Consider the following 24,724-nt stretch of genomic DNA (forward strand, 5'->3'; position numbering starts at 1 on the left):
ACACAGTCAAAGGCTTTGACATAGTCAATAAAGCAGAAATAGATGTTTTTCTGGAACTCTCTTGCTTTTTTGATGATCCAGCGGATGTTGGCAATTTGATCTCTGGTTCCTCTGCCTTTTCTAAAACCAGCTTGAACATCTGGAAGTTCATGGTTCACGTATGCTGAAGCCTGGCTTGGAGAATTTTGAGCATTACTTTAGTAGCGTGTGAGATGAATGCAATTGTGAGGTAGTTTGAGCATTCTTTGGCATTGCCTTCTTTGGGATTGGAATGAAAACTGACCTTTTCCAGTCCTGTGGCCACTGCTGAGTTTTCCAAATTTGCTGGCGTATTAAGTGCAACACTTTGACAGCATCATCTTTCAGGATTTGAAAGAGCTCAACTGGAATTCCATCACCTCCACTAGCTTTGTTCATCACCTCCACTAGCTTTGTTCGTAGTGATGCTTTCTGAGGCCCACTTGACTTCACATTCCAGGATGTCTGGCTCTAGGTGAGTGATCACACCATCGTGATTATCTGGGTCGTGAAGATGTCTTACTACTTTATTGTAATATAAATATTACAATTGTACCAAATCTCCACATACTCTATTTAAATTAATTCATATTTTTTCCATACAGAATTAATACCTCAAACTTATAATTCAGGACATCACAGACAGAAGGAAAGTGTTGATTTCACCATTTAAATTTTATTCTGTTTCAGATTTGGAGTGAAGAAAAAGCCTATTTACATTAATGTCATAAGGGATCCTATTGAGAGGCTAGTTTCTTACTATTACTTTCTGAGATTTGGAGATGATTATAGACCAGGATTAAGAAGACGAAAACAAGGAGACAAAAAGGTAGTATTTTAGCTTCAGAATTTTTATAAAGATAATTGTTTGTGAATTGCATGCAATGAACAGTGAATGCTTTTGAAATTTATTAATGATTATAAATATATTACTTGCTTATTGTGGAACATTTCAAAAGAACCAAAAAAGTATGAAGAAGCAAAAATAAACTATTTTGGAGTGTATATTTTGTCTTTTTAGAAAGTATTTTACTTTTGTTCCAGGGCTGAATATTTGTTTTATTATAGTCCTATTAACAGTGTTCTGTGAGCTTCCTATAGCTGTTCATGAATATGACATATTTGATATATACTTTGATTCTCTAAATCTTGATGATGGGAGTTGACACTGATTTGTGTTCATCTGTTTGGGGACCCTGTTTTGTTAAAACAGCTATTTTTTTCAGGCAAGATAAAAATTTTAGCTCAACAGAGTTCTTACTTAGCAGGTTCCGATTTGAGTTGTCTTCTATCAAAGTGAATCCTCCAGAGCAACCCCAGACTTGCTTTCCTAAGAAACCAAACTCTTTTGTCACTTTTTTGGTGGAACACCTTTGTTGGAACCACTCTGCTCACAGGGGTGCCCAACACGTGGGTGATGCAGTCTGACAGAGCCTGCAGCCACCCTCTCCTGCCTCATTTTCTCCCCTGAAGCCCCCAGTGCCTCAGCAGGAAATGTCACATTCCTCCAGATGTATTAATCCCTTCATACTTTTTGCACACGTTTTGTTCCCTGTGTTTAGAATGTCTCTCCTTCACTCTGAAAAACTCTTTGTCCACCTTTAAGATCCAGCTCAAGTGTTACCTCTTTCATAAAGTCTTTTCTGGCAGATAGCCATGTCCTTTTCAAAGCTCCCAGAGCACTCCGTCGGAGAAGGCAATGGCACCCTACTCCAGTACTCTTGCCTGGAAAATCCCATGGACAGAGGAGCCTGATAGGCTGCAGTCCATGGGGTCTCGAAGAGTCAGATACGACTAAGCGACTTCGCTTTCACTTTTCACTTTCATGCATTGGAGAAGGAAATGGCAACCCACTCCACTGTTCTTGCCTGGAGAATCCCAGGGATGGGAGAGCCTGGTGGGCTGCTGTCTATGGGGTCGCAGAGTCGGACGTGACTGAAGCGACTTGGTAGCAGCAGCAGCAGAGTACTCCATTCATGTCACTATTTTTGAAATATTTATTTTGTGGTACTTGAATTATTTGTTTACATATATGTCTTCTCCAGAATGCTGTGAACTTCCAGAAGCAGGGACTATACTTCATTCACCTTTGTTAACACCACATCTTCTATGGTGCTTAGGTCGTCTGTAAACACTTAGCAAGTGGCTCAGTGAGGGAATTTTTCACCTTTTAAACCTAGTGTTGCATAGCAGTGATGCTGGATACTTGATGTATTATAATAATTAACATCCAACAATTAATGTTTTCCTAAGTTATCAGTGCCCTCTGTTGCATGAGAAGGCAGTGGAATTTTTTTGTTCTATATTTACCTTTTCGTTTTTTAGAATTTGCTATTTCTTTCCGTGGTCTCAAAGCTTTAGGCAGAAGGTACTGATCTTCTGCCTAAAAAGGGTACAGTACCCTTTTTTTTCCAGTGGATACTGAAAAAAAAAATCTCTTAGTATTATTTAATCTTCAAAAAAATATATATACTTCTGTTACTATGGAAAGTCTGCAAAATTTTGTAAAATCTAGTAGTGTAACTCTTTTGTGACCTAGTACTTTAAAATTTATCAGTAGTTATTTCTAAATTCACTTCAATGCCAACTGCTTCATTTCTTTTTTTAATTTTAGCCCTATCATTTACAGTAGCTCTTACTCGGTAATTGTCGGTATCCATCTCCCTCCTTCAACTAAAGGAATGTTAATGTTGGTAAGGAAAAGATTCACAGTCACATAGGTTCCTACATCCACCATTTGTCATGTCAGCCCTGGATACCATGGTTTTGTGGTTGCTATCCTATTTCATTTGGGGAATTAGGTAATAATACTACTTAATATAGCTAACAATAATAGTGCTCACATCTACTGAGTACTTATTGTGTATCAAGCTCTTTTTTAAGCCACATACCGTGTATCATTTCAGGTGGTCCATACAATAATTTTATGGGATAGTTGCTGTTATTTCTCCATACATTTTAAATATGAGAGCAGTAGGGCCTACAGATGGAGATAGGCTTTTATCTAAGCAGAAATCAAGGGGGAGCTCACTCTCAGCTTCCAATCTTCTGTAGAAAATGTGTAGCAAGATATTTGTAGAAAAGGGTTTGAATGTAAATGCCATCACTACCAAGCATCAAATTTTAATTATTGACCTTCAATTATAGGAATTAAATGTTTAAAGTAATAATCTAAGTAATCTGGTTTAAGTGAAAAAGGTGATTATAAATTTGTTTCTCTAGTATGCTGAACTGAGTTTTCTGGGAGAGGAAGAGATCTGGACTAGAGTGTTTTTATTTCATTTGTTTGTTTTTATTTTGTATTTTAAGACCTTGAAGTTTTACTCTGATAACAGAGTAAAACATTTATTTATAGAAAATTTCATTTCTGAAATGTGGCCCAAATGTTTAGGAGAAGGCTAATAGAAGTTAGCAAAGCAATGGGAAAATCCTGGTGGCCAGCATTTGAGTGACTGTCACCCTCTGTGGTGTGACATGAGTGAGAAACCCAAGGGCTAGTGTCACTGTCGGAGTCAGTGGAGCCGTTCATCTTGATTAAGGCCTCGGTGGATTCACTCAGGTTTTACACAGTAAAGATGGTTTTGAGTTGCGTTAACTTGATTTCTCTCACTTGGTTTACTTTTTTCATCACATATTTATAAAGAAAGAGCAGAGGGACTTCCCTTGCAATCCAGTGGTTAAGACTCTGCTTCCAATGCAGGGAATGTGGATTCAAAACCTGGTTAGGGAACTAAGATCCCACACACGTTGTGGCTTAAAAAATAAATAAATGATAAAAGAAATAGGACTTCTTTTGTACATTAAGATCTAGCACACTCGTGTATGTTCACCAATTTCTGATTGTTTATAGTTTTTTTTTTAATATATCTTCCTTGTTATTGGCCTTCTTTGTGTTGTTTCTTTTAAGTTGGTAGGAGTGAAACACCTCTGCCAAATGATAAGGAGGAACTATAAAGGAGGCAAAACCCAAACTATTTTTCCACTTTTTTTTTTTTATTTTATAAATTTTATTTTATTTTTAAACTTTACATAATTGTATTAGTTTTGCCAAATATCAAAATGAATCCGCCACAGGTATACATGTGTTCCCCATCCTGAACCCTCCTCCCTCCTCCCTCCCCATACCATCCCTCTGGGTCGTCCCAGTGCACTAGCCCCAAGCATCCAGTATCGTGTATCGAACCTGGACTGGCAACTCGTTTCTTACATGATATTTTACATGTTTCAATGTCATTCTCCCAAATCTTCCCACCCTCTCCCTCTCCCACAGAGCCCATAAGACTGTTCTATACATCAGTGTCTCTTTTGCTGTCTCGTACACCGGGTTATTGTTACCATCTTCCTAAATTCCATATATACGCGTTAGTATACTGTATTTATGTTTTTCCTTCTGGCTTACTTCACTCTGTATAATAGGCTCCAGTTTCATCCACCTCATTAGAACTGATTCAAATGTATTCTTTTTAATGGCTGAGTAATACTCCATTGTGTATATGTACCACAGCTTTTTCCACTTTTATATTGTCTAATAAAATGTGTGGTAGGTGAATTAGGGTAAATCAAGCTTTTAAAACAAAGAAATTCAAATGTTTAGATAGATTTTTTTCTGTCATACATAAAAGCCTAAAGATGAGGGGCCCAGGATCTTAAAGCAGCTTTGCTCCATACTGTCGTTCAGCGAGTGAGGTTCCTGCCATATTGTTACTCTGCTGCCCTTCCGGGGCTTGCCCTTATGTGCTTGGTTAAATTGGTCACCACAGCATCTGCCTTCTAGCTTGTGGGAAGGAGGAAAGTAGAGGCCCACCAGTTTCCTTTTAACTAAGAGACCCAGAACTTGATCACATTACTTCTGCCCCCAGCTGACTGGCAAAACTTAGTCATATGGCCACACCTAACTGCAGGAGAAACTAAACATTGTGATTAAAAGAAGGAAAGAGTGGATTTTGATGGTAAATCTGTCTCCCAGAGTTGGCTAGCAGATGATGCACAATACTGGATGCTTGGGGCTAGTGCACCGGGACGACCCAGAGGGATGGTATGGGGAGGGAGGAGGGAGGAGGGTTCAGGATGGGGAACACATGTACACCTGTGGCAGATTCATTTTGATATTTGGCAAAACTAATACAATTTGTAAAGATTAAAAATAAAATTTAAAAAAGATAAAAAAATGAAGTGAAGTTGCTCAGTCGTGTCCGACTCTTTGCGACCCCATGGGCTGTAGCCTACCAGGCTTCTCCGTCCATGGGATTTTCCAGGCAAGAATACTGGAGTGGGTTGCCATTTCCTTCTCCAGGAGATCTTCCTGATCCAGGGATTGAACCCAGGTCTCCTGCATTGTAGGCAGATGCTTTACCATCTGAGCCACCAGGGAAACTTTTTAGCAGGTTTTAAGCTACTGGCCAAAAGTAAACTTGAAGATTATCAGCACATTTGCTTTGTCTGAAAAACAAATACTTTCAGCAGTTTAGAACACAGGAAGTAGGAGTTGGCCAACTTGAGAACTTGGGTTAAAATAGCAATCCCACATGCTTACTCATTAATCAGTTTTGATTCCAATAGTGTATATTTAAATTCTCAAGCTTGTCTATATAGTGACTCTGTAAACTTTTAATACTGTAACCTCTTTTAATACCCTAATTTATTACATTTAAACAAAATCTTTCTAATGTCTTTGAATTCTACACACACAAAATGGTGGTACAGTTTGTGAGTTCACCCACAATCACTTTAGTAATTCATTTCTTTTTTTATCTGAGACTATTCAGACAGAGGTATAATGAAGCAGAGCACCTCTTCTGAGTTTCAGAGGCACCATACTATGATTTGGGATTCGTTTAAAATTGAATAGGCATGGAATCAGAAACGTTCTGATATATCACCACTCGATTTATTGGAACCTGGAACATGGTAGAGATAGATACATAGGTTTTGTTTTTATGAGCTACAAGTTGGCATAAAGGATAATAAAACCACTTTTTAGAAAGTGACTTAGACCAGCAAATTTAAATAGACCATCTGGTAAATTTCAGAAATAATATAATGGCCATGGAAATGGGGTTGATTGAGTCTTAAGTATAAACTGAGATGTTTTCATTTTAAAAAATAGAGTGATGTACGTGTGTGTGTGTGTGTGTGTGTGTGTGTGTGTGTGTGTATGGGGGAAGGGGAATCCTAAGATAATTTTGGAGAACTTTAAGGAACGTCAAAATGCTTCATGAAAAAATGTTACCACTCCTGTCTTCATCTCAACCAGAATTGTGCCTTTAAACCTCATGCAAAATCTCTGAAGTGCAGTCTTCCCCAGCCATTTACAAATATTGATTGTGCAAACAACTGGTGTAACAATATATTGTGTGCTATGGAGGACACAAATCCATACTTCATGATCCCTCCAAGAAGTTTTTCTGTAGTTTGGAAGAGTGAACATAATATTTTTTTTTTCAAAGTACATGAAACAAGTTCTTTAGATAAATAGATATACATACCTGATCCTAATAGTTGATCCTTTTACAAGGCAGTATATAATTAATTTATATGAGTTTAAAAGAATGAGTGACCTGAGGCCAGAGTAGTCATTGGAAAGATAGCGTCTTGTATATTAGATTAGTAGAGGACAGCACTTTCAGAGGAAGAAAATGTATTTAGCAAACATATATAGATCTGTAGGAACATATGACTTGCTTGAGAAACTGTAGAACAGGTTAATCTGGTAAAGAAGTTATACATAGAGATAAGACTAGCACATTGAAGTCAGAGTATGAAGCATTCTTTAAAGCCAGGATAAAGAGTTTGTGTCTTCTTTCTTTCAATATATTAGAAGCTTTTGATGTATTCTGAGTAGAAGATGTAAAAGTGACTACTTAGACTATCTGGTGGTCTAAGAGCAGATTGAAGGAAGAGAGGAAACAGAACCTGATTAGAAAGTGATTGTAAGGACGGAGAAATGGCATTGTGAAATCCTGATGAAAGTAAGATTACCTCAAGGAAGTTAAGTGAAGTAGAGGAAAAATTAAGAAATGTTCTGAGATCTTGAGTCTGAATTACAAGGGGCAATGTCATATTGCCAGAATACAAAATATGAGGTAATACTGGAAACTCAATGAAAAGGCACACTAGGTATCAGAAAATACGTAAGAAGTGATTCATCTAGGGGTACAGATTTGGAAAGCTTCTGCCTGGAAATCATAAAGTATTCCAAGGAAGTGTGAATAAGCTAAGGAAGGGTGTAGGTAAGAAAAGACATCTGAATTTCCATACTTGGTAGAAGGACCAAAACATGCCTTAAAAGAAGATAATGATAGTACGTTCAGAAAGGTACAGAGAAGCAACAAAAAGCCAAAAGGGCGGTGTTCAAAGAAATAGACAAGTGCTGTGGAGGTCAAGGAGAATAAGAAGCAATAAAACATTGTATTTGACTGTTAGGGAGGACAGGTGGGGAGAGAGAGAGACAGACATGGATACATCCCATTTATTTAATGGTTATAATGAGCCAGCCAGTCTTTGTGGTAGATTGTTTTACATCCATCATTTTATTTCTTCTTCAAAATAAGACTGTGTCCTTGGTTTCTAGATGAGGAGACTAAAACAAAACTTAAGTTTTCTGGTTCAAGATTCAAGCCCAAGTCATAAAACTTTTTCCTATATCATGGTAAAGGCCATCTGTAAAAGAAATGGGCAAGTCAATTGTGGACTGCAGTTTGCTATTGCCTCTTAAATGTTGCCAGAATAAAGATAATTATCCCACTATTTCTCTATTCATAGATCTAAGGATTTGGGGTCCTATTCTCAATAGCGTTTTGGTTGAAAGGGACCTTTGAATTTACCTAACTTTATATGAAATGTATTACAAAGTGAGGTTTAGAGGCCGTAATGACTTACTCAAGATAAGGTCAAACCTGGTTCTAGAAACTCAGAAGTCTGGACTCTGGATGCATTCTCTTTCTACTCTTTCATATTCTCTCTTCTCAGAAGTAACAGGTGGTATTTATAGATGACTACTGCAACAGCCTGAGCGTCTAAGTTTGGCATCTTAATATCATTTCAGATAGATAAAGCCTACTGTAAAAATGCCTGTGACAGATAGTAGTAAGTTGTCAAGAAAGTGAAGCTGATTTAATTTTAGACCCATAACCTGTGAGTCTCTTTCCCTTTTCATTAATTTGTGTATGTACTCAGTCGCTCAGTCATGTCCAGCTCTTTGCAACTGGCTGGACTGTACCTCACCAAGCTCCTCTGTCGAAGAGGAGCCCACCAAGCTCCTCTTGTCCAGGCAAGAATACTGGAGTGGGTTGCCATTTCCTACTCCAAGTGGGTTGCCATTTCTCTTCCTGACCCAAAGATCAAACCCGCATCTTTTGCATTTTGGGAAGCCCTTTAATTAATTTAGTCAGATGCATTTGGAGAGGGGGCCATATCAGTCGTTAGTATCTGGGGTCACTTTTGCTTGTACAATGATGTTTTTGTTTGTTTTAATGAGGAAAGAGGGAAAGACTTAAGTGTAGTTCTACTTTATATTATTTTCAAATAATTATTTCCTGAAGAGTATCTTGAGTCTTATTTAATTTACTTTGGTAAGGGGATAGAAAATATAAATACACAGATTCAACATAAACCAGTACTTAATTTCAAGGACAAGTTATTATCTGGGGATGTTACATTCTTATGGTAAAAGAATTCTTATAAACATTGGTGTGAAACAAAAATATGAGAAAAGCCCATGTTTACCTTTGCTCAGTATCTCAAGTATGTTTTGTAACCTATCACTTTAAGTCACTGTCTCATCCAACTCTTTGCTGCCATTGATTTAATAACTTAACACATTAAGATAATTGATAGATGAAGCTCGGGTTTATGGCTCACATGTTCTGCTCTGTATTTTTTCCAGACCTTTGATGAATGTGTAGCCGAGGGAGGCTCAGACTGTGCTCCAGAGAAGCTCTGGCTTCAAATCCCCTTCTTCTGTGGCCACAGCTCGGAATGCTGGTAGGGAGATAAAGCTAGCGTTAATCGATAATCTACTTATTTTTCTCCATAATCTGTATTTCACAAAGGTGGATGCATTAATCAAGGGCTCAGTGTAAGGAAGTTTATGAAAGACCAGACCAAAAATAACATGTAATTAAGTAATATCTAGTTTTTTAGTTACCTTAAAAAGTGCCTTAAAAAGATTCTTCATATATAAGATGCTTGCCATGATTTCTCAGTTGCTGGTTTTTAAAAATTTTTGATATTATGTATATTGCTATATTCTAGCAGTGTTCTTAATTAGAAGTCAGGAGTCCTTTCATAAACCTCGTTTTCTCCTAAGCTTGTTGTTTTAGCCACCCATTTTAGATCAAGAAGAGGCTTAGTGGGTAAATTATTTACCTGGTTTTACTGTTAAACTGATTTGACTTTGAGAGAAGCCAAGGTAAAATAAAAATGTTTTATCTTTAATAGAGTTTATTTCTTCAGGATGTGCTGAGTTTTCAGTTTGTAAAAATAATGGTATGTATTTATTTGTTCTAGTCAATCATTTTAATAGGAAAAGTAGAAAAACAAACAAGAAACACATGCAGTTAGTGTCTTCCTTAAAACCATGGGAGACACAGGGAATGCCTTCTGTTCTTTCCATCATCGTTTGAAATGTAGCGTTAGGTCACTGTGAACCTTAAGGTCTTACTCAGTAGGTTATATCAACACATAATGTAGTTGACCCTTTAAACAACACAAGTTTGAACTTTGAGGACCCACGTAAGCACAGATTTTTTAAATATGTATTACAGTAGTGCATGATCTGTAGTCATGCACTACTGAATCCTTGCATATAAAGCTGGGGATATGGAGGGCTGGCTGGAAGTTATACGCAGACTTTCAACTGGGGAGTGGGGGATTGGGTCTGGTTGGCACCCATAAACCCTCTTGTTCAAAGGTCAACTATAATAACATAAGAAGACTTGGACACTTCGAAAGAATGTCTTCTCAATTTTTAATCATTTCCTTTACAACAGGAATCAGTAAATTACAACCTGGACACCAAATTTGGCCCAATACCTGTTTTTATAAATAATTTTTTTGAAAGACAACTGTATCTATTTGTTTATTGTCTGTAGCTCTTTTCACACTGCAGAAGCAGAATTAGGTAATTGTGACCAAGACCATATGACCTGTAAAGCCATCTTGGGCTTTACTCTCTGGCTTTTCATAGGAAAACCTTGCCACCCCCACCTTAGAACAATAATATACTTTTCTGTTGGGTGTTAATAAGATTTTAATTGAACTTCTTTAGGGACCTTAGAAATCAGCTTGTTTACTTCTCCAAGCAGCCACAGTCCCTTAGCCATGCAATGTGGAATCTTAGTTCCACAACCAGGGGTTAAACCTTTGCCCTTGACAGAGAAAGAAGAGCGTCCTAGCTGGACCTCAAGGGAATTCACAAGTGTTAGTATTTTTTTGTTGGTTTTTTTTTTCCTGGCTGTATCCTTTGGCTTGGGGAATCTTAGTTGCCCAACCAGGGATCAAATCTGTGCCCCCTGCAGTGGAAATGTGGAGTCTTATCCACTGGATCACCAGAGAAGTCCCCACCCCAGCTTTTTAATGGCTGAGAAAACAAGTTTAGAAGGGTGAAAGACCCTCGCTCAATATCACACTGCTTAAAGGCAGAGCTTGGAATCAGGATTAGGAAATGTCAGTGCTGAAAAGAACCCAAAGGCATAGTTTATTTAGGGCCAAATTGCTATTAACAGTCAGTAGCTGACAATGTAAAAATTAAAAGATCCATAGCAGAGCCATTTCTTTAAAAAACCTAAATTCATAAATTAAATGAAGATAACCACTACACAAAATTGCTTAGACCTTCCTAGCTCTTAAAATGAATGAAGTTTAGAGTACAGTTGACCCTTGAGCAAGGCAGGGGTTAATTCCAGTATAACTTATAGTTGGCCTTTTGTATTCATGATTCCTTGGATCTGCAGATTCAACCAACCATGGTTCATGTGGTATTATAATATCTACTATTGAAAAATATTTGCATATAAGCGGACCTGTGCAGGTCAAACCCATGTTGTTCAAGTGTCAACTGTAAACAAAGATTAGATGCACTCATGCCTAAATCAGATAGGAAGATACATAAATATACATATTTTTTAACTGTTCATATTGTGTCGCCTAGTAAAATTTGAATTAGCCCTGCATGGTTCAGCAGAAATTGGAGACAGAGGCAAAGGAAATTAAGAACAGGTGTGCCTCCCGAAGGACATTAATAAAAGGGCATTAAGGCTTTGAATGAACACATGTTTATCTGTTTTTTCCATAATATACAGTGTCAAAGTCATCAAAAATACTTAGCAGATTTTACAACCAGGTTTTTTATTCTTTTTCTTTGGTTTTAGGAATGTGGGAAGCAGGTGGGCTATGGATCAAGCCAAGTATAACCTAATTAATGAATACTTTCTGGTGGGAGTAACTGAAGAGCTTGAAGATTTTATCATGTTACTGGAGGCAGCTTTACCCCGGTTCTTCAGGGGTGCTACAGAACTCTATCGTACAGGTATATAAAGGATGGTTTTTGTTTTTGTTTTTTTTAAGCTGACTTTAACTTTGCCATTTGCAAAATATGTATGATTCGAAGTCTGTTGAGTAAAACTCCAGAAAGGCAGGTATATTGTCTGTTTCTCCTCACCATTTTCAATACAGAACAATACATGGCACACAGATGGTGTTCACTAAATATCTTTTGAATGAATAAATGTGCATGAGATGATAATTAAAAGGCATTGTGGGTATAGTGGAAAGATACAGACTATAGTGCCAGCCTTAGAAATTGTGTGATACTCAGTAGTGCCGGCCATGCATTCCACGCTTTAGACACGTCTGGTGCCATTTAGGTACTGGTAGAATCGGAAGACTGAATCATGTTGGTAATGAACCTGTGCTCTTGTCTGTTATAATGCTCCTAAAAGTATGCTTCAATAGCCTTGACGATATTAAAAATCTGAAGGTGACTGTGCTGGTCCAGCCTAATCCTGATTTTTTTTCCCCATATTCTTTGGTAATATACAGAGGAACTCTTTTTTTCCCCTAGAATATGCATATGCCCTAGCTTTTAATACATAGGTATACAGAATAGAGGTTATGAGAAATCAGTCCAAAGTTTGAAAATAGATATTGATATCTTTAAAAACAAACTAGTCAGAACACCACGCATTTGAGAATATAAAACGTACAGTGACCATCTACACTTTACCAAGTGGCCATTCTTTCTTTTATTATTTGACATCTCATTAAATCTTTAACGAGGATAAAGATTTGTCTTACGAAGAACAAATCACTGATTAGGACACTGTTTTTGCCTGAATGATTTTAAGATGAAACAGTTATGTTACCTGCCTTCCACATGTCATCTCTTCAAATAAACAGGCATTGATTTTTATGTGTGTTCTCAGAATTTATTTACCTTTTCTCTTTTGCCTTTGTAAGTAGGAAAGAAATCTCATCTTAGGAAAACCACAGAGAAGAAACTCCCTACTAAACAAACCATTGCAAAACTACAGCAGTCTGACATTTGGAAAATGGAGAACGAGTTCTATGAGTTTGCACTAGAGCAGTTCCAGTTCATCAGAGCCCATGCTGTACGAGAAAAAGATGGAGACCTCTACATCCTTGCACAGAACTTTTTCTATGAAAAGATTTACCCTAAATCGAACTGAGTACAAGGTGTGACAGTTAGATTCTTGAACTACAACTTCGACCTTGTCTTTACCTTAGTTCTCAGCTCCACAACTTGGATTGTTGATGGGTATATAAGACACTTTGCGTTAGGGTACAGACAGTGACGTCAAGGAAGTAGATTCTGGCTGACACGTCAGTGGTCCAGGAAGTTTAAGTTTCAGCCTATTTTTTTCTGGTTAAATTTTGGTGGGAGTTATAACCTCCTGCCTGGACAAAACCTACACATCACCTAAAATAAATACCTAGCAGGTCTAATGGAAGGCTAGATGCAGTTACAGAAAAGTTCTGATATTCTGTTTTTGATAAAGCATCTTTTTCAACTAACCATCAATGAAGATGAATCCCATCTGCTTCTTTGCCTGGAGGTTTGGGTTGTACTCCTCTACTGGCTGGTGTTATTAACTGTTTGGCAGTGTGTGCTTTATTTTTAAATGTTTGGTCATGGTTGCTAAAAATGTTTTTGCTATAGTGGGAATTGCCCATATTTATGTAGATCATTTTAGTTTTCTTTTAAAAGATGATTATTGGTGTTAAAACCAATTTAAATCATTATTAATACTGTAAAAAGAAAGCAGTACTTCTTATTCCTATCTCCCCAGTATCTAAGATTGGGGAAACACTTCAGAGAATGTTGACATTGCCTAAAGTTCTTTTTTTTTTTTTTCTCACAAAAATATTTTCCTTTAAGAAAGATTTTTTCATCATGTTTAATGGGAAAAAGTGAATATGTAATATAAACAGTCCAGTAGGGAAGTTTTGACTGTTTATCCTTTAGATCATATATTTTTTCTTCAAAATCTGTACATACTCTTGTGATGTTTTCAAAAGTGGGTCCTGATATAGATTTGACTCATCTGTGGATCCTAGAGGAGACACTCTATGGGATCCAGATTCAAATTCAGCAGCAGCTTCTTCTAGTTCTCCACTTATATTCTGATCTCTGCCTGCCGTTCATTAGTTTTGTCTAGTTTAATTGCCAATGACTTTCTAACTTTTAGTTCTCCTAGGTAGAGTTGCTTATATTTTCCCAATTCTGCTTTTTATTAGAAATTTCTTAAAAGGTTTCCATCTTGGAGAGTTCAGATTCCAAGTCTGTAATGCTGAGTTGCATCTGACTTCTTCAGTTCAGTCGCTCAGTTGTGTCCGACTGTTTGCGACCCCATGGACTGCAGCACGCCAGGTCTCCTGTCCATCACCAACTCCCGGAGCTTGCTCAAACTCAATGACCATCGAGTCAGTGATGCCATCCAACCATCTCATCCTCTGTTGTCCCCTTCTCCTCCCACCTTCAGTCTTTTCCAGCATCAGGGTCTTTTCCAGTGAGTCAATTCTTCACATCAGGTGGTCACAGTATTGGAACTTCAGCATCAGTCCTTCCAGTGAATATTGAGGACTGGTTTCCTTTAGGATTGACTAATTCCTTTAGGATTCCTTTAGGATTGATGAATTCCTTTAGTATTTCCTTTAGGATCCGACTTCTTATTCAAGCATTATTCTAATTTCATGATTGCTCTAAGTTTTCTTGAGATGCTGCTTATATCTACAAAAGTAGGTTGACTTCTTTTAGTTTACTAGAGCCTGTCTTGCTCTTTCTTCAGTCTACTGTTTTATACTGCTTTGCTTGACTGTGTTCCATCATATTCATTTCTGTATGACTTTTGAGGTTCACTACTTCTTGCTCCAACTTCTTTTTATTCTTTTCTAGTTTTTCATGTTTCTTTTGCATTTCTTTCATAGATAATAACTCCTGTCGAAGAACTTGACTTTTTGCATCCAGGTGCAGACATTTTGAAGATGCAGTTTCTAGCTCTGCTGTAAGATCATCAGTCGAACTTGTACTTAACAGGTTTTTCTGAAGCTGTTCAATTTTGCCTGCTTGCTTTTTGACCTGTGGTTTTAAACTTGCATTTTCAATTTCAAGTTTTTGGATATGATCCTGTGTTTTCTCAGCACATCTCAGGGCCTCGTACGTTGATCCTGTGCTTTTTGCATCTGACTTGTGAGTTGACATAACGTCTTCTTTAAATCCTGTGGCTCATCTTCTAAGTTAGCACAATAACATGAGTCACCTCCAGTGAATCCTCTGACATAGACTCGAGTTCATTTCCTTATTAGCCATTTCTATCTCCTTTCGTTTGGCAAGGTCAGGATTCCCATTCTGTAAGATTCTTGCATTCCATTCTCGAGAAAGCTGCTTCTGATGTCATTTCTCATTTTTACAGCCTGATTCAGATTATTTTTCACAGTCTTCAGTTTTATTTCTAGTGCTCTGAGAGTGAACTCAAGTTGTTTTATTTCAACTTCTTACCAATCTTTTCTTCTTAACTGCTCCCTAATTTTTTCATATAACATACCAGACTTTTTCTCTTCTCTTCTTCTTGCTTTATTATTATTATTTTTTTTTTACTTTACAATATTGTATTGGTTTTGCCATACATCAACATGAATCTGCCACGGGTGTACACGTGTTCCCAATCCTGAACCCCCTTCCACCTCCCTCCCCATACCATCCCTCTGGGTCACCCCAGTGCACCAGCCCCAAGCATCCTGTATCCTGCATCGAACCTGGACTGGCGATTCATTTCTTATATTATACACGTTTCAATGCCATTCTCCCAAATCATCCCACCCTCTCCCTCTCCCACAGAGTCCAAGAGACTGTTCATCTCGAGCTGAGGAGCTCTCGTTCCCACTCCACTCTCTGTTGCTCTGTGATTTCACTTCTTTTGTTTCTTGACAACTCTTTCTGTAGCCCACTAACCTTACTTTCCATTTTAATTTTTCCTCTAAGTAGTTCACAGTGGCTTTTTAAAAATTCTATTAATCTTTTATAGAAAGAATTGCACCCCAAATTTTCAACAAGCTAACAGAATCTTTACACCTCATGCCCAGTTGTTTATGTAGCAATATGGAATTCAACTCGCCATCCTTGGAAGTGGTTTCAGATGACTGAATTAAGTCATCAAGGTCATCCACAGAATTAGTTTGTTCTTCAACCTTGTTCTGTTCACTAGATATTTTCTTTGCAGGCTTGCCATCATCCTGATCCACTTTACTTAAAATACTGTCATCATTCACATGCAGTAGACCACTAGTCAGTGAATTGGTCATTTCAAATATTGGTGTAATCACATATTATTTTGGTGTCCATTTTTCATTGTCCTTTTTCTTTACTTCCTTCATATGCATGCTAGGATCGCTACTATCAGAATCTTCATTCTCCGTAGCAGGAAACAGCTGGTTGCTATTTTTTTCCTACTCTTTCTCTGCTGAACGAATCCAGTCTTCAGCAGCATCACGTATGTTGTCGGATACTTGCATTTCACTACTTTTGTTCTGCTGCTTTTCTTCTTCAACCTTGGTTTTAAAATCTTAAGACTTTATCGTCTGATGTAGGCCATAAATCAACACCAGGTTGTTTGTTGGAAAACCTGCTTAAAGAGTCTTCCTCAGAATTCTCATCCACTGAGTTGCTATTTTCGGGAGGTGTCTCTTTTCTTTATAGTCAGTAATCAGTTGGTGAATAATAACACCACTAACAACAGCACATTCTTCAGCAGTCCATCCAAAAACATCTTGAGAAAAGATGTTAACACCTTGCTGAAGAAGACTGACTGCATTTGACTCATAACTGACAGCAAGCATGAGGGCTGTTCTTTTCATCTTATCAACCACATATATATTTGCTTCTTTCTGTACTAAAAACTCCAAACATTTGCTGTTTCCTTTCACTTGTAGTAACAGTGGTGTGAGGTCATCCTTATTCCTGGCTTCTGTTATTGGCATCGTATGAAAGCAGCTCTGCTGCAAGTGATATATTCTGGCAAAAGGCAGTATAGTTGAGAGCAGTGCTGCTGCTGACGTTTGTGACATTTGGGTTGGCACCGTGCTCCAGCAGAATAGTTGCAAACTCCTCTGCTTGACATTCTACAGCCTTCATCAGCACTGTCCTCTTTTCAGAGGTTAGGAGGGTATTTTTCTCTCCAGGAGGAGAGTTACCCCCGCTGAATGACCATTGGCACAGGCCAAGTGGAGGGTAGTCCTGTTCATCTTGTCTCCATCGTTTAGGCGATTATTTCCGAGCAAGAGAATATGCTGCACTTTGGCTACATTGCCCATGCTGGCAGCTTTGTGGATCTTTCCAAGGCCCTTCTCTCAGATGTGGTACCTGGGCCTGGTGTCTTCTTGGACCTCCCAGTCATTGGAGAAGGTCGCCAGCTGCTGCCTTTGCAAACAATTTGAAGGCTGGAAAACATCCTTCTGTTCTCTAGAGTGTCTAGAAAGATGGCATCTTGGAAATTGACTCCATGAGGCTAGAGGTTATATTCCTTATCCATCCTGAGGAAGAAGAAATAGGAGTAATCCTGGACCACAGTGTGGGAGTGACAGGAGAAGTAGCCCTGGCCAGTGAGGTTGAGCCTGGAGCCTGCGGGCACCTGGAGCGTGCTGCCCCACGCTTGGTTGCACAGCATCTTGATCTGGGCCCAGTAGAAGAGCCCAGCATACTGCCAGGGCAGGTAGGTAGCTGTAGAGGCCATGCCACTCCTGGTACAGCGCTAGCACCTTGGCGTACACAATGATCGCGGCCAGCTTGGTGTGGCAGCCCTCGCTCAGGGGTCTCCCCTCAGAGGGCAGCTGGCAGCTGCGGGAGGCCCCAGGCCAGCCAGCTAGGCAGAGCCAGGCAAGCAGCAGCGGGTGCAGCATGCTGGCTGCTGCAGCGGCGGGGGGCAAGTGCTGGGACTGGCAAGGTGAGCACTGGCTGCACCCGGGGCAGCTGCCCGGGGCCCCAGGAGCACAGCCCTGGGCACTCTGCTCCGTGCTGCTCTCTCCTCCACCACCAGGATCCACCCTGCCTAAAGTTTTAGTTAAGGCTTCCACATATTAATATCAAAAAAGTAAATTTAGTGTTTGTTTCTCCATGGGTTATTTGTAAAGCTGTAAAACTGAGGTATCGGTGACTCCATATTATATCTCCATTAGTGAGCTGTGGTATGGGTAGGATTTTCCTACTTCTGTACTTTTCCTTGTAGACTATTTTTACTAAGGTGCTTTATAATGTGTTTTAAAGCATTGCATTTACAAAAATAAAAAAAAAGGAAAATGCTGTAAATATTGCATATTTTATGTATTTGGACCAAAAGGTTATAAGTAATTAGACACGTGATTTTGCACCAATTTTATTACGTCAAGTAAAACCATCAGATCTACTGTTCTTGTATTTCTCATTTAACTTTACTGTTAAGACATCACTGAAATGAACTTCAGTAACCTTTCAATTTTGATACGAAGTACATTATTCATACTTGGGGGCAGTAGTTATAGTGGAAAGAGTACTGGACAAGGAGTTGGAAATCTTGATTTCTTGACTTGGCTCTGCCACTTATCAGCTGTGTGACCTTGGGCAAGTCACTTAACCTCTCTCTGCCTCAGTTTCCTCATCTTGAAATGAGGATATAATACCTGCTGTACCTACCTCACAGGGGTGTTGTGAGGATTAAATGAGATGGCATGTGAAAGCACTTTGAAAATTGTTATGCGCGATATAAATGTAAGGTATTATGGAAACATCTTTAACATATAGTTTCATATCATTGGTTTTTTAACAAAGAAAAGAGAAAAGTTCACTTATAAGCTGGTTGAAAAAAGTTCATCTTGATATGAATTTGTGTTTAATAAATATCTTATCAGTGTTTTATCTTCCCTGTTTCAACAACTATTGAAAATTGAAACACCTGTGAACTCTTAGAGATTCATGAGCAGCTGCTTGAGTTCAGGAGTTTGTTCCCTGTTTGCAAAAAGATTTCATTAGCTGACTCAGGGCAGAGGAAAATTTGCTCTTCAAATGTGGAAGACTTTTCTGTTTTTATTTTACATTACCATTCAGAAATGGTAGCTATTTTATACCTCTGGTTTTTTAAGGTATATTTTGCAGAATTTTATTTCCCTGTGCATTCTTTACTTTCTTCCACTTCTTGGAGTAGCAAAGATAAAGAATTTTGGAAACATTTTCTAAAAGAGTAACCTTTAATATGTTTAGGTTAAATAAATATCCCATAACAGGGCCTCACCAGACTATGTTAAGCATTTCAGGCAGCTTGCTTTAATGGTTGTTGATTGTATGGGAGGAGGAGAGAGTGCAACTTATCAAAAGACATTTTGGACAAATTTAAAGAAAAGCTAAAAGAAGTTGGCAGGAAAAGTCATTATAACACCCTTCCCCACCCCCCCAATAATAGGACAATATTAAAGAGTATATCAACAGGCATACTTTTCTTACTTGACTTTCTTTTTTGTGAATTTAATACCTTTTGCAGGCATTTGTTGAAAATATATACAAATGATTTCCTTGCCCAAAAGTAAAACACCGCCTTGGGATGGGACATCTGACATTTATCTGCTAGGGAACCCTAGGATGTGGGTTATTCTCTGAGTCCAGCTAAATCTTACGGTGCATCAGCTCTTTTAGGTAACTACAGTGGCACATAGATCTAGGGTCAGAAGATTCAGAGAACATACAGTTTCAGACTTTGCAAGCCATCGGTCTCCACCACAGCTACCCAACTCTGCCATTTTAGTATAAAAGCAGACAACACATAAGTGATGAGTATGGCTGTGTCCCAATAAAACTTTATTGCTGAAACAGGTGACAGGCCAAATATGTACCATGGGTTGCACTTTGCCAATCCCTGTAGCAGGTTGTTATTTATGGAGAAATCACTTTTGAATCTGTACCCTACTGGCCTAAAAGAGTTTATATACTTCCAAAACAGCTCCTAACTTATATCCAAAGAATAGCTTTCTGATCCAGGCGGTCTCTCCCACAGATTCATAAACTTTTATAACTTGGATTGCTTCCAGGTGGGCAGGTTTTCTTTCCCAGTTTAGCTGTTCAGAATAGGGGTGTTTATGCTATCAGCTTTCAGGGTGGGTGAGAAGTATCCTTCCTGGAGACTGAGAAAGAGTTAGATTTAATCCCATGTGGTCTAATATAGTCCTAGGAGCCTGACAAGTGCAGAGTCCTTATAATACCTAACTTTATAATCAAATAAACAGAACCACTGAGATGGTAATGTATTTTTTTAAAGTGGCAAGTGTGATTTTTCTTTTTCAGCCTCTGCGCTTTTTTCAGTACTTTGAAAATAGGGGAAAATTTTTTTTTATACAATACAATAGCAAATTAACCACTTTGAATTTTAAAAGATAATGTTATGTGTGTATGTGTGTATATATATATCTATATATGTTTATTTCCTAAAAGAGGGAAAAGTACCTTTTTGTTCATCTTGTATCAACTCTTGTTTTCTAACTGCTGTGAAATGGCAACTATTGATAAATTGTTGTGACTTTTAAAATTTAATGGAAAGGATGTATTTTGGTTTTACCCAGCTTTAATCTGTAAAGTATCACCTAAATATATCTGACAACAACACATAAAGTATTGCATGGGGGTTACTTTTCTATCATCCATATGCATTTGTGCAACTTTGAACATACTGGGTGCTTCTGAATTCCTGATGATTGGATTTAAATGACTGAAAATCAGAGAAAAACTTACTGACTTTTAAACTTTGCATTTTATTTTCTATTTTTAAAATTCAGTTAATGCCTATAATTTGAAGTCCACTGTTATTTCTCAATATATGTCCTATCAGAGATTCCTAAAATTGTGAGTCCCATCTGTGATTTACAAACAGTATTTTGATATTGCAGGTGATTTGCTCATTGTATTTGAATAGTTAGAAAGAAAATAGTTTGTAGACAATGATTCTCTTTTTCTAATAAAATGAAATAAAAATTCTAAAAGCGCTAGAGAATTGAACTAAAGGCTGGCTCCCCAATGCATAGCTGGTATTTTAATTTCTATTCAAATTCTACATAGAGAACATCTGTGTAAACCATCTCTCTGGTTTTTCCCATTGATCATTCTCAAACACACCTATGGCCCTAAAATCCTTTATTATGAGAGGCACCCAGTATTGTAACCTTTTATGAAGTTTGTCTTTTAAGAGGTCCAGGTGCTTCTACTTCATAAGTTGAAAATGTGCCTCTTCATAAGTTAGTGCTGTTTGCTTTGAGAGGAAGTAAGGCAATTGCTGTGAAGTTTTTGCATCCATTTACCCTATGCAAAGCTGCTGGATGGTGCCAACTAAACTGCTGCTCAGGCAGCCTTTGGAGGGGAAGAGCACCCCGTTTGAGATGAGCACTGCCAATTCAACTCCTCTCGAGTGGAGCTTGCTTTCTGATTTACTGGAGAGGGAATTGTAAAGATAGAAACGGGCAATCAGTTCATCAGATTTATCCTGTAATTTAAGTTCATGCAGCTTTGTGACCTTTGCAGTCCTGTTTATAAAAAGGACCCTGATGGTGATGATCTCTTTTAAAACCCATTACTGGTAAGCCTATGGTTTAGACACACTGGTGCTGTCTATCTGATTTTTCAGACAGCTTCTAAAGCTTTCTACTGAGACTCAGGTGTGTGAGCATCTCTAAAGCAGTGTTGAATGTAATTTTGGCAAACGGATTGTATATTTTGACTTTCACTTTATAAATACACAAGACAGCTGAAGAAGAGTGCCTTTTCCCCCTCACAGTCCGCGTTGGAAGATGCTTGCTGCTTCCTCTGTCTCTGCTTTCTCTTTTTCTCCCCCTCTGCTGTTCTCTTGATTCATTTACACAATACTGTTTCCAAGTTGAAACCATTTTGTCACATCTGTTGGAGAGAGAATCACTCCTTCTCCTTAACATTCTGCCAGCTCTCTGTTGTTCAAGTGTTTCAGTTGATTACCTGATGAAAAAGCTATAAAATAAACACTCAGTGGGAAGGGGAAAAATGGTTTGGTGTCCTGTTTTAATATTTTCTTCCATGGCCTTGATGCCGAAAGAGATTTTTCCAAGTGGAGTCCGTGTGCAGTGTCATGAACTTAACCTTCAGATATCACTGCCAGCAGAGAGGTACGTGTCTTCCCTGGTCTGTCATGATTTGGGGGTTTATTTGTGACTTGCAAACTGACAGGGCTTTGCTGCTTTTTGCCTTGTACTTCACTACTGGTACTGAAATTTCAGATAGAAAATTTACAAGGTATACTTAGGATATATTCATAACTAGAAGAAAAAAGAGCTGTCAGCTTAGAATAAAAAGGGAATTTGAAAGAAAAAATTAATCTGGTTAACATTTACTGCACAGTTTAGACATGTCTGTAATGTTCCTTTGAGAATACCCATGTCTGCTGATTCTCTTTTCAGTCTTAAAAAGGAGAGACTCTCAATTAACAGTTTTCCTGTTCTCAGCCCTGGCTCATTGTTCCTAGCAAGTATTGTATGATACTGGGTTGAGTAAATACCCAATTCAGTAATGCGTTGTCTAAACAGGGAATTTGGTCTACACCCACAGAGGCAGAACAGGGAGCATGAATTTGGGAGTCATGCTGCATTTAGCAGTGTAACTAATCAGTGAAGAGAACAGTATTTTTGTTGTAAAGGTTGGAAAAGGTAGATACAAAGTGCTGGCCAGGGCAGACCAATAACTGGTAGGGCTTTTATGTACTGGGTTAGAATATTGTCAAGAAGTTGACAATATTGCCTTTCTGACCCTGCAGAATACTAGTAGTGTTGCTCTAGAAAAGATGTGTTTATAAATGTTTTATAAATACTGCTGAATTTTACTTTTATTGACAGCCCACTAATGCCTTTTTTTTTTTTAACTTATATCCTATAGCATAGCTAGTATTGATTATGATACCTGCTGTTGTTTGCATCTACAAATTTTCTGTGAGAAAAGGGGGGTTGCTGATTATCCTACAGGAGAACTTGCTTGTTCCAGAAGTGGCTGTGTTCACATATTATTCTTGAACAGTGTGGACTTAAAGTAGCACATACATAAAACTCAGGATACCTGGAGTAATTTGCGTTCTTTGATTGGCATTCTTTCAACAGAAAGGAAACTCTCCATCCTTGAAGAAAAGAGGACGTTTGCCTTGGCTATAAATTCATTAATTCCACATTTTTAGGATATCTGAAAAATAAACTTACTGTGAATCTAAACTGACTTATTTTCACCACACTCTTACCATCACGAGCTCCTTTTTAAAGCAGCAGTTGAACTTTCTGAATTTTCTTCCAGTAGTGACAGGTGCCACACTGCAAATTCCAAACCACTGTCCATTTGTTTTCTTGCTGTGAAGGCATCTGCCCACCAGTTGCCCTACCTTGCCTCCATTATACCCTGTCTCACCTTTGTTACCACAGAGCCCACAGGTGGCACCTTGCAGCAGAACACGATAACAGCATCGACAACAAAATTGACTTTAAATTGCAAATTTTTCCCTTTCTACTTCAGGAATAACCAGTTGAACAAATTAAATAAATAAATAAATAAACTTGTTATACAGTCACTGTTCTCTTTGTGGCTTACTATATTTCTTCTAGTAGCATGAGACTAAAAGTTTAAAAACATGTCAAGGGCCTATGGAAGGTAAAATGGATTTCTAGATAATACATTTAGTTTGTAAGACCTGTGAGGAGAGACAACAGGAAAAAAGATCTTTTTTTTCTGTCTTTCACCTGTTTCGTTCTATGAGAGAGAATACTAAGCCCCTTTATTTTTTGGTCTGAAAACAGTGACAATGGGGATTCATGAAAAGATAATCCCGAAGAGTTGGCTAGTTCCTCTCTCCACGTCTTTTGGTTCTGTGTTTATTCCAAACCAGATGACCAGCTTGGTGAGATCACCATATGGTTTTTTGTAAACTTTAGTATCTTTGCTTTTTACATTGAAAACTGAGATCTCAGACTTCATTTGATTTCCCAAACATCCATAAGACTCAGTACCTGCCTCCTTTCCCCCTAGTCCTTCATCATATACACACTGCTTCTGGAGACTCTCCTAGCCTGACAACTAGAAAGAAAGAAGCAATCACAAGGTGTAGAGAATTCTACGGCCAGCTGTGAGAAAGAGGCAGTTTGTATGGTGGTTAGAATATGGGCTCTGGAGCACCACCGCTTACTAGCTAACTAATCTTGAACAAATTAAGCTCCCTACATCTGAATCTTGTTTGTAAAATGGGACTAACATTAATCAACAGTCTGAGGATTAGTGAGATATGTATAAACTTAGTACTTGCTTCCTGTTATATAGTAAGCTGTCTAATGAAGAGCCAACATTACCTGCTAGGATAAATAAGAAAGCAAAAGAGGAGGAGCCACCTATTTGGACACACTGTGTCACACTGCATCCATGAAGTCATTCATTGACCTGCGCGCATGACCCGAGGAACAGGAAAGATGAGCAAAACAGGCATGACTTTGATTTGTTGATAAGAGACGAGGTGAAGAAATACCAAGCATCATGCAGAGATCTCTTTCCTTACTAATAAACCACCACCTTTTGTTGGTAAGGCTTCATAGAGAAGGGCATGGCAGCCCACTCGGGTATTCTTGCCTGGAGAATCCCATGGAGAGGAGCCTGGCGGGCTACAGACCACAGGCTCGCACAGAGTTGGACACTACTGAGTGGCTGAGCATGGCACAGCACAAGGATTCATAACCCACCTCTACCCTCAGACCTTTCAATACACGTAACGGCTTCATCTCTTAGTTTAGCCTTGAAATAGTAGAAGCACCACATGGCCCAAGCAATCAAGTTCTAAACATGCAGTATCTATTACTTACTCTAAAATGCACTTTCATCTTCATGTCTGTGACAGGCTTCGTTTCATGACAAATCTGTCCTCCCACTTCTCCAGATCCCTAGTTGGCTTTGTGGGTTAAAATGCTAAGCTTTTACTCTGGGAGGCACTGTTCATCTTTGTTGTAATTTTTAGTTATATTATATTTTAATTCCAAAGTCATTTAAACAGTGAGAAAGACAAAGCAGTGCTTTATTTGTAGTCTGAATCTAAAAAATGGGTTGTATTCTGAGAATTTATTATAAACCAGTTCTTTGAAATCCATGTGGAACCAACATTACACATGTGGGCCAGCCTAATCCACAAAAGTTAAA

The 24,724-nt window shown here is 38.3% G+C and overlaps 1 protein-coding gene and 1 pseudogene across 3 annotated transcripts in view; one reads left to right on the top strand and one right to left on the bottom strand.

The window, feature by feature from the left end:
* Positions 1 to 13,916, top strand: part of HS2ST1 (heparan sulfate 2-O-sulfotransferase 1) — a 180,946-nt gene extending 167,030 nt beyond the window's left edge. Inside the window, exons 4-7 of one of the 2 annotated variants that reach the window (XM_010860342.1) lie at positions 709 to 847; positions 8,903 to 9,000; positions 11,388 to 11,545; positions 12,475 to 13,916. In XM_010860342.1, the coding sequence (XP_010858644.1) occupies positions 709 to 847; positions 8,903 to 9,000; positions 11,388 to 11,545; positions 12,475 to 12,704 (625 nt within the window). In that variant the 3' untranslated portion in view covers positions 12,705 to 13,916. The remainder of the gene's footprint in view (positions 1 to 708; positions 848 to 8,902; positions 9,001 to 11,387; positions 11,546 to 12,474) is intronic. The other variant, XM_010860343.1, reaches the window with a different exon arrangement.
* A 209-nt stretch (positions 13,917 to 14,125) lies between these two features.
* LOC105003364 lies at positions 14,126 to 23,028 on the bottom strand (annotated as a pseudogene). The gene is made up of 4 exons (XR_827101.1): positions 16,165 to 23,028; positions 15,986 to 16,083; positions 15,651 to 15,817; positions 14,126 to 14,754 (listed from the first exon to the last, which is right to left on the bottom strand). The product of XR_827101.1 is annotated as an ankyrin repeat domain-containing protein 26-like (transcript).
* Between the last annotated feature and the right edge of the window lie 1,696 nt (positions 23,029 to 24,724).

The sequence above is a fragment of the Bison bison genome, unplaced genomic scaffold (genome assembly GCF_000754665.1).
Source record: "Bison bison bison isolate TAMUID 2011002044 unplaced genomic scaffold, Bison_UMD1.0 scf7180017864466, whole genome shotgun sequence".
Classification (NCBI taxonomy): domain Eukaryota; kingdom Metazoa; phylum Chordata; class Mammalia; order Artiodactyla; family Bovidae; genus Bison; species Bison bison.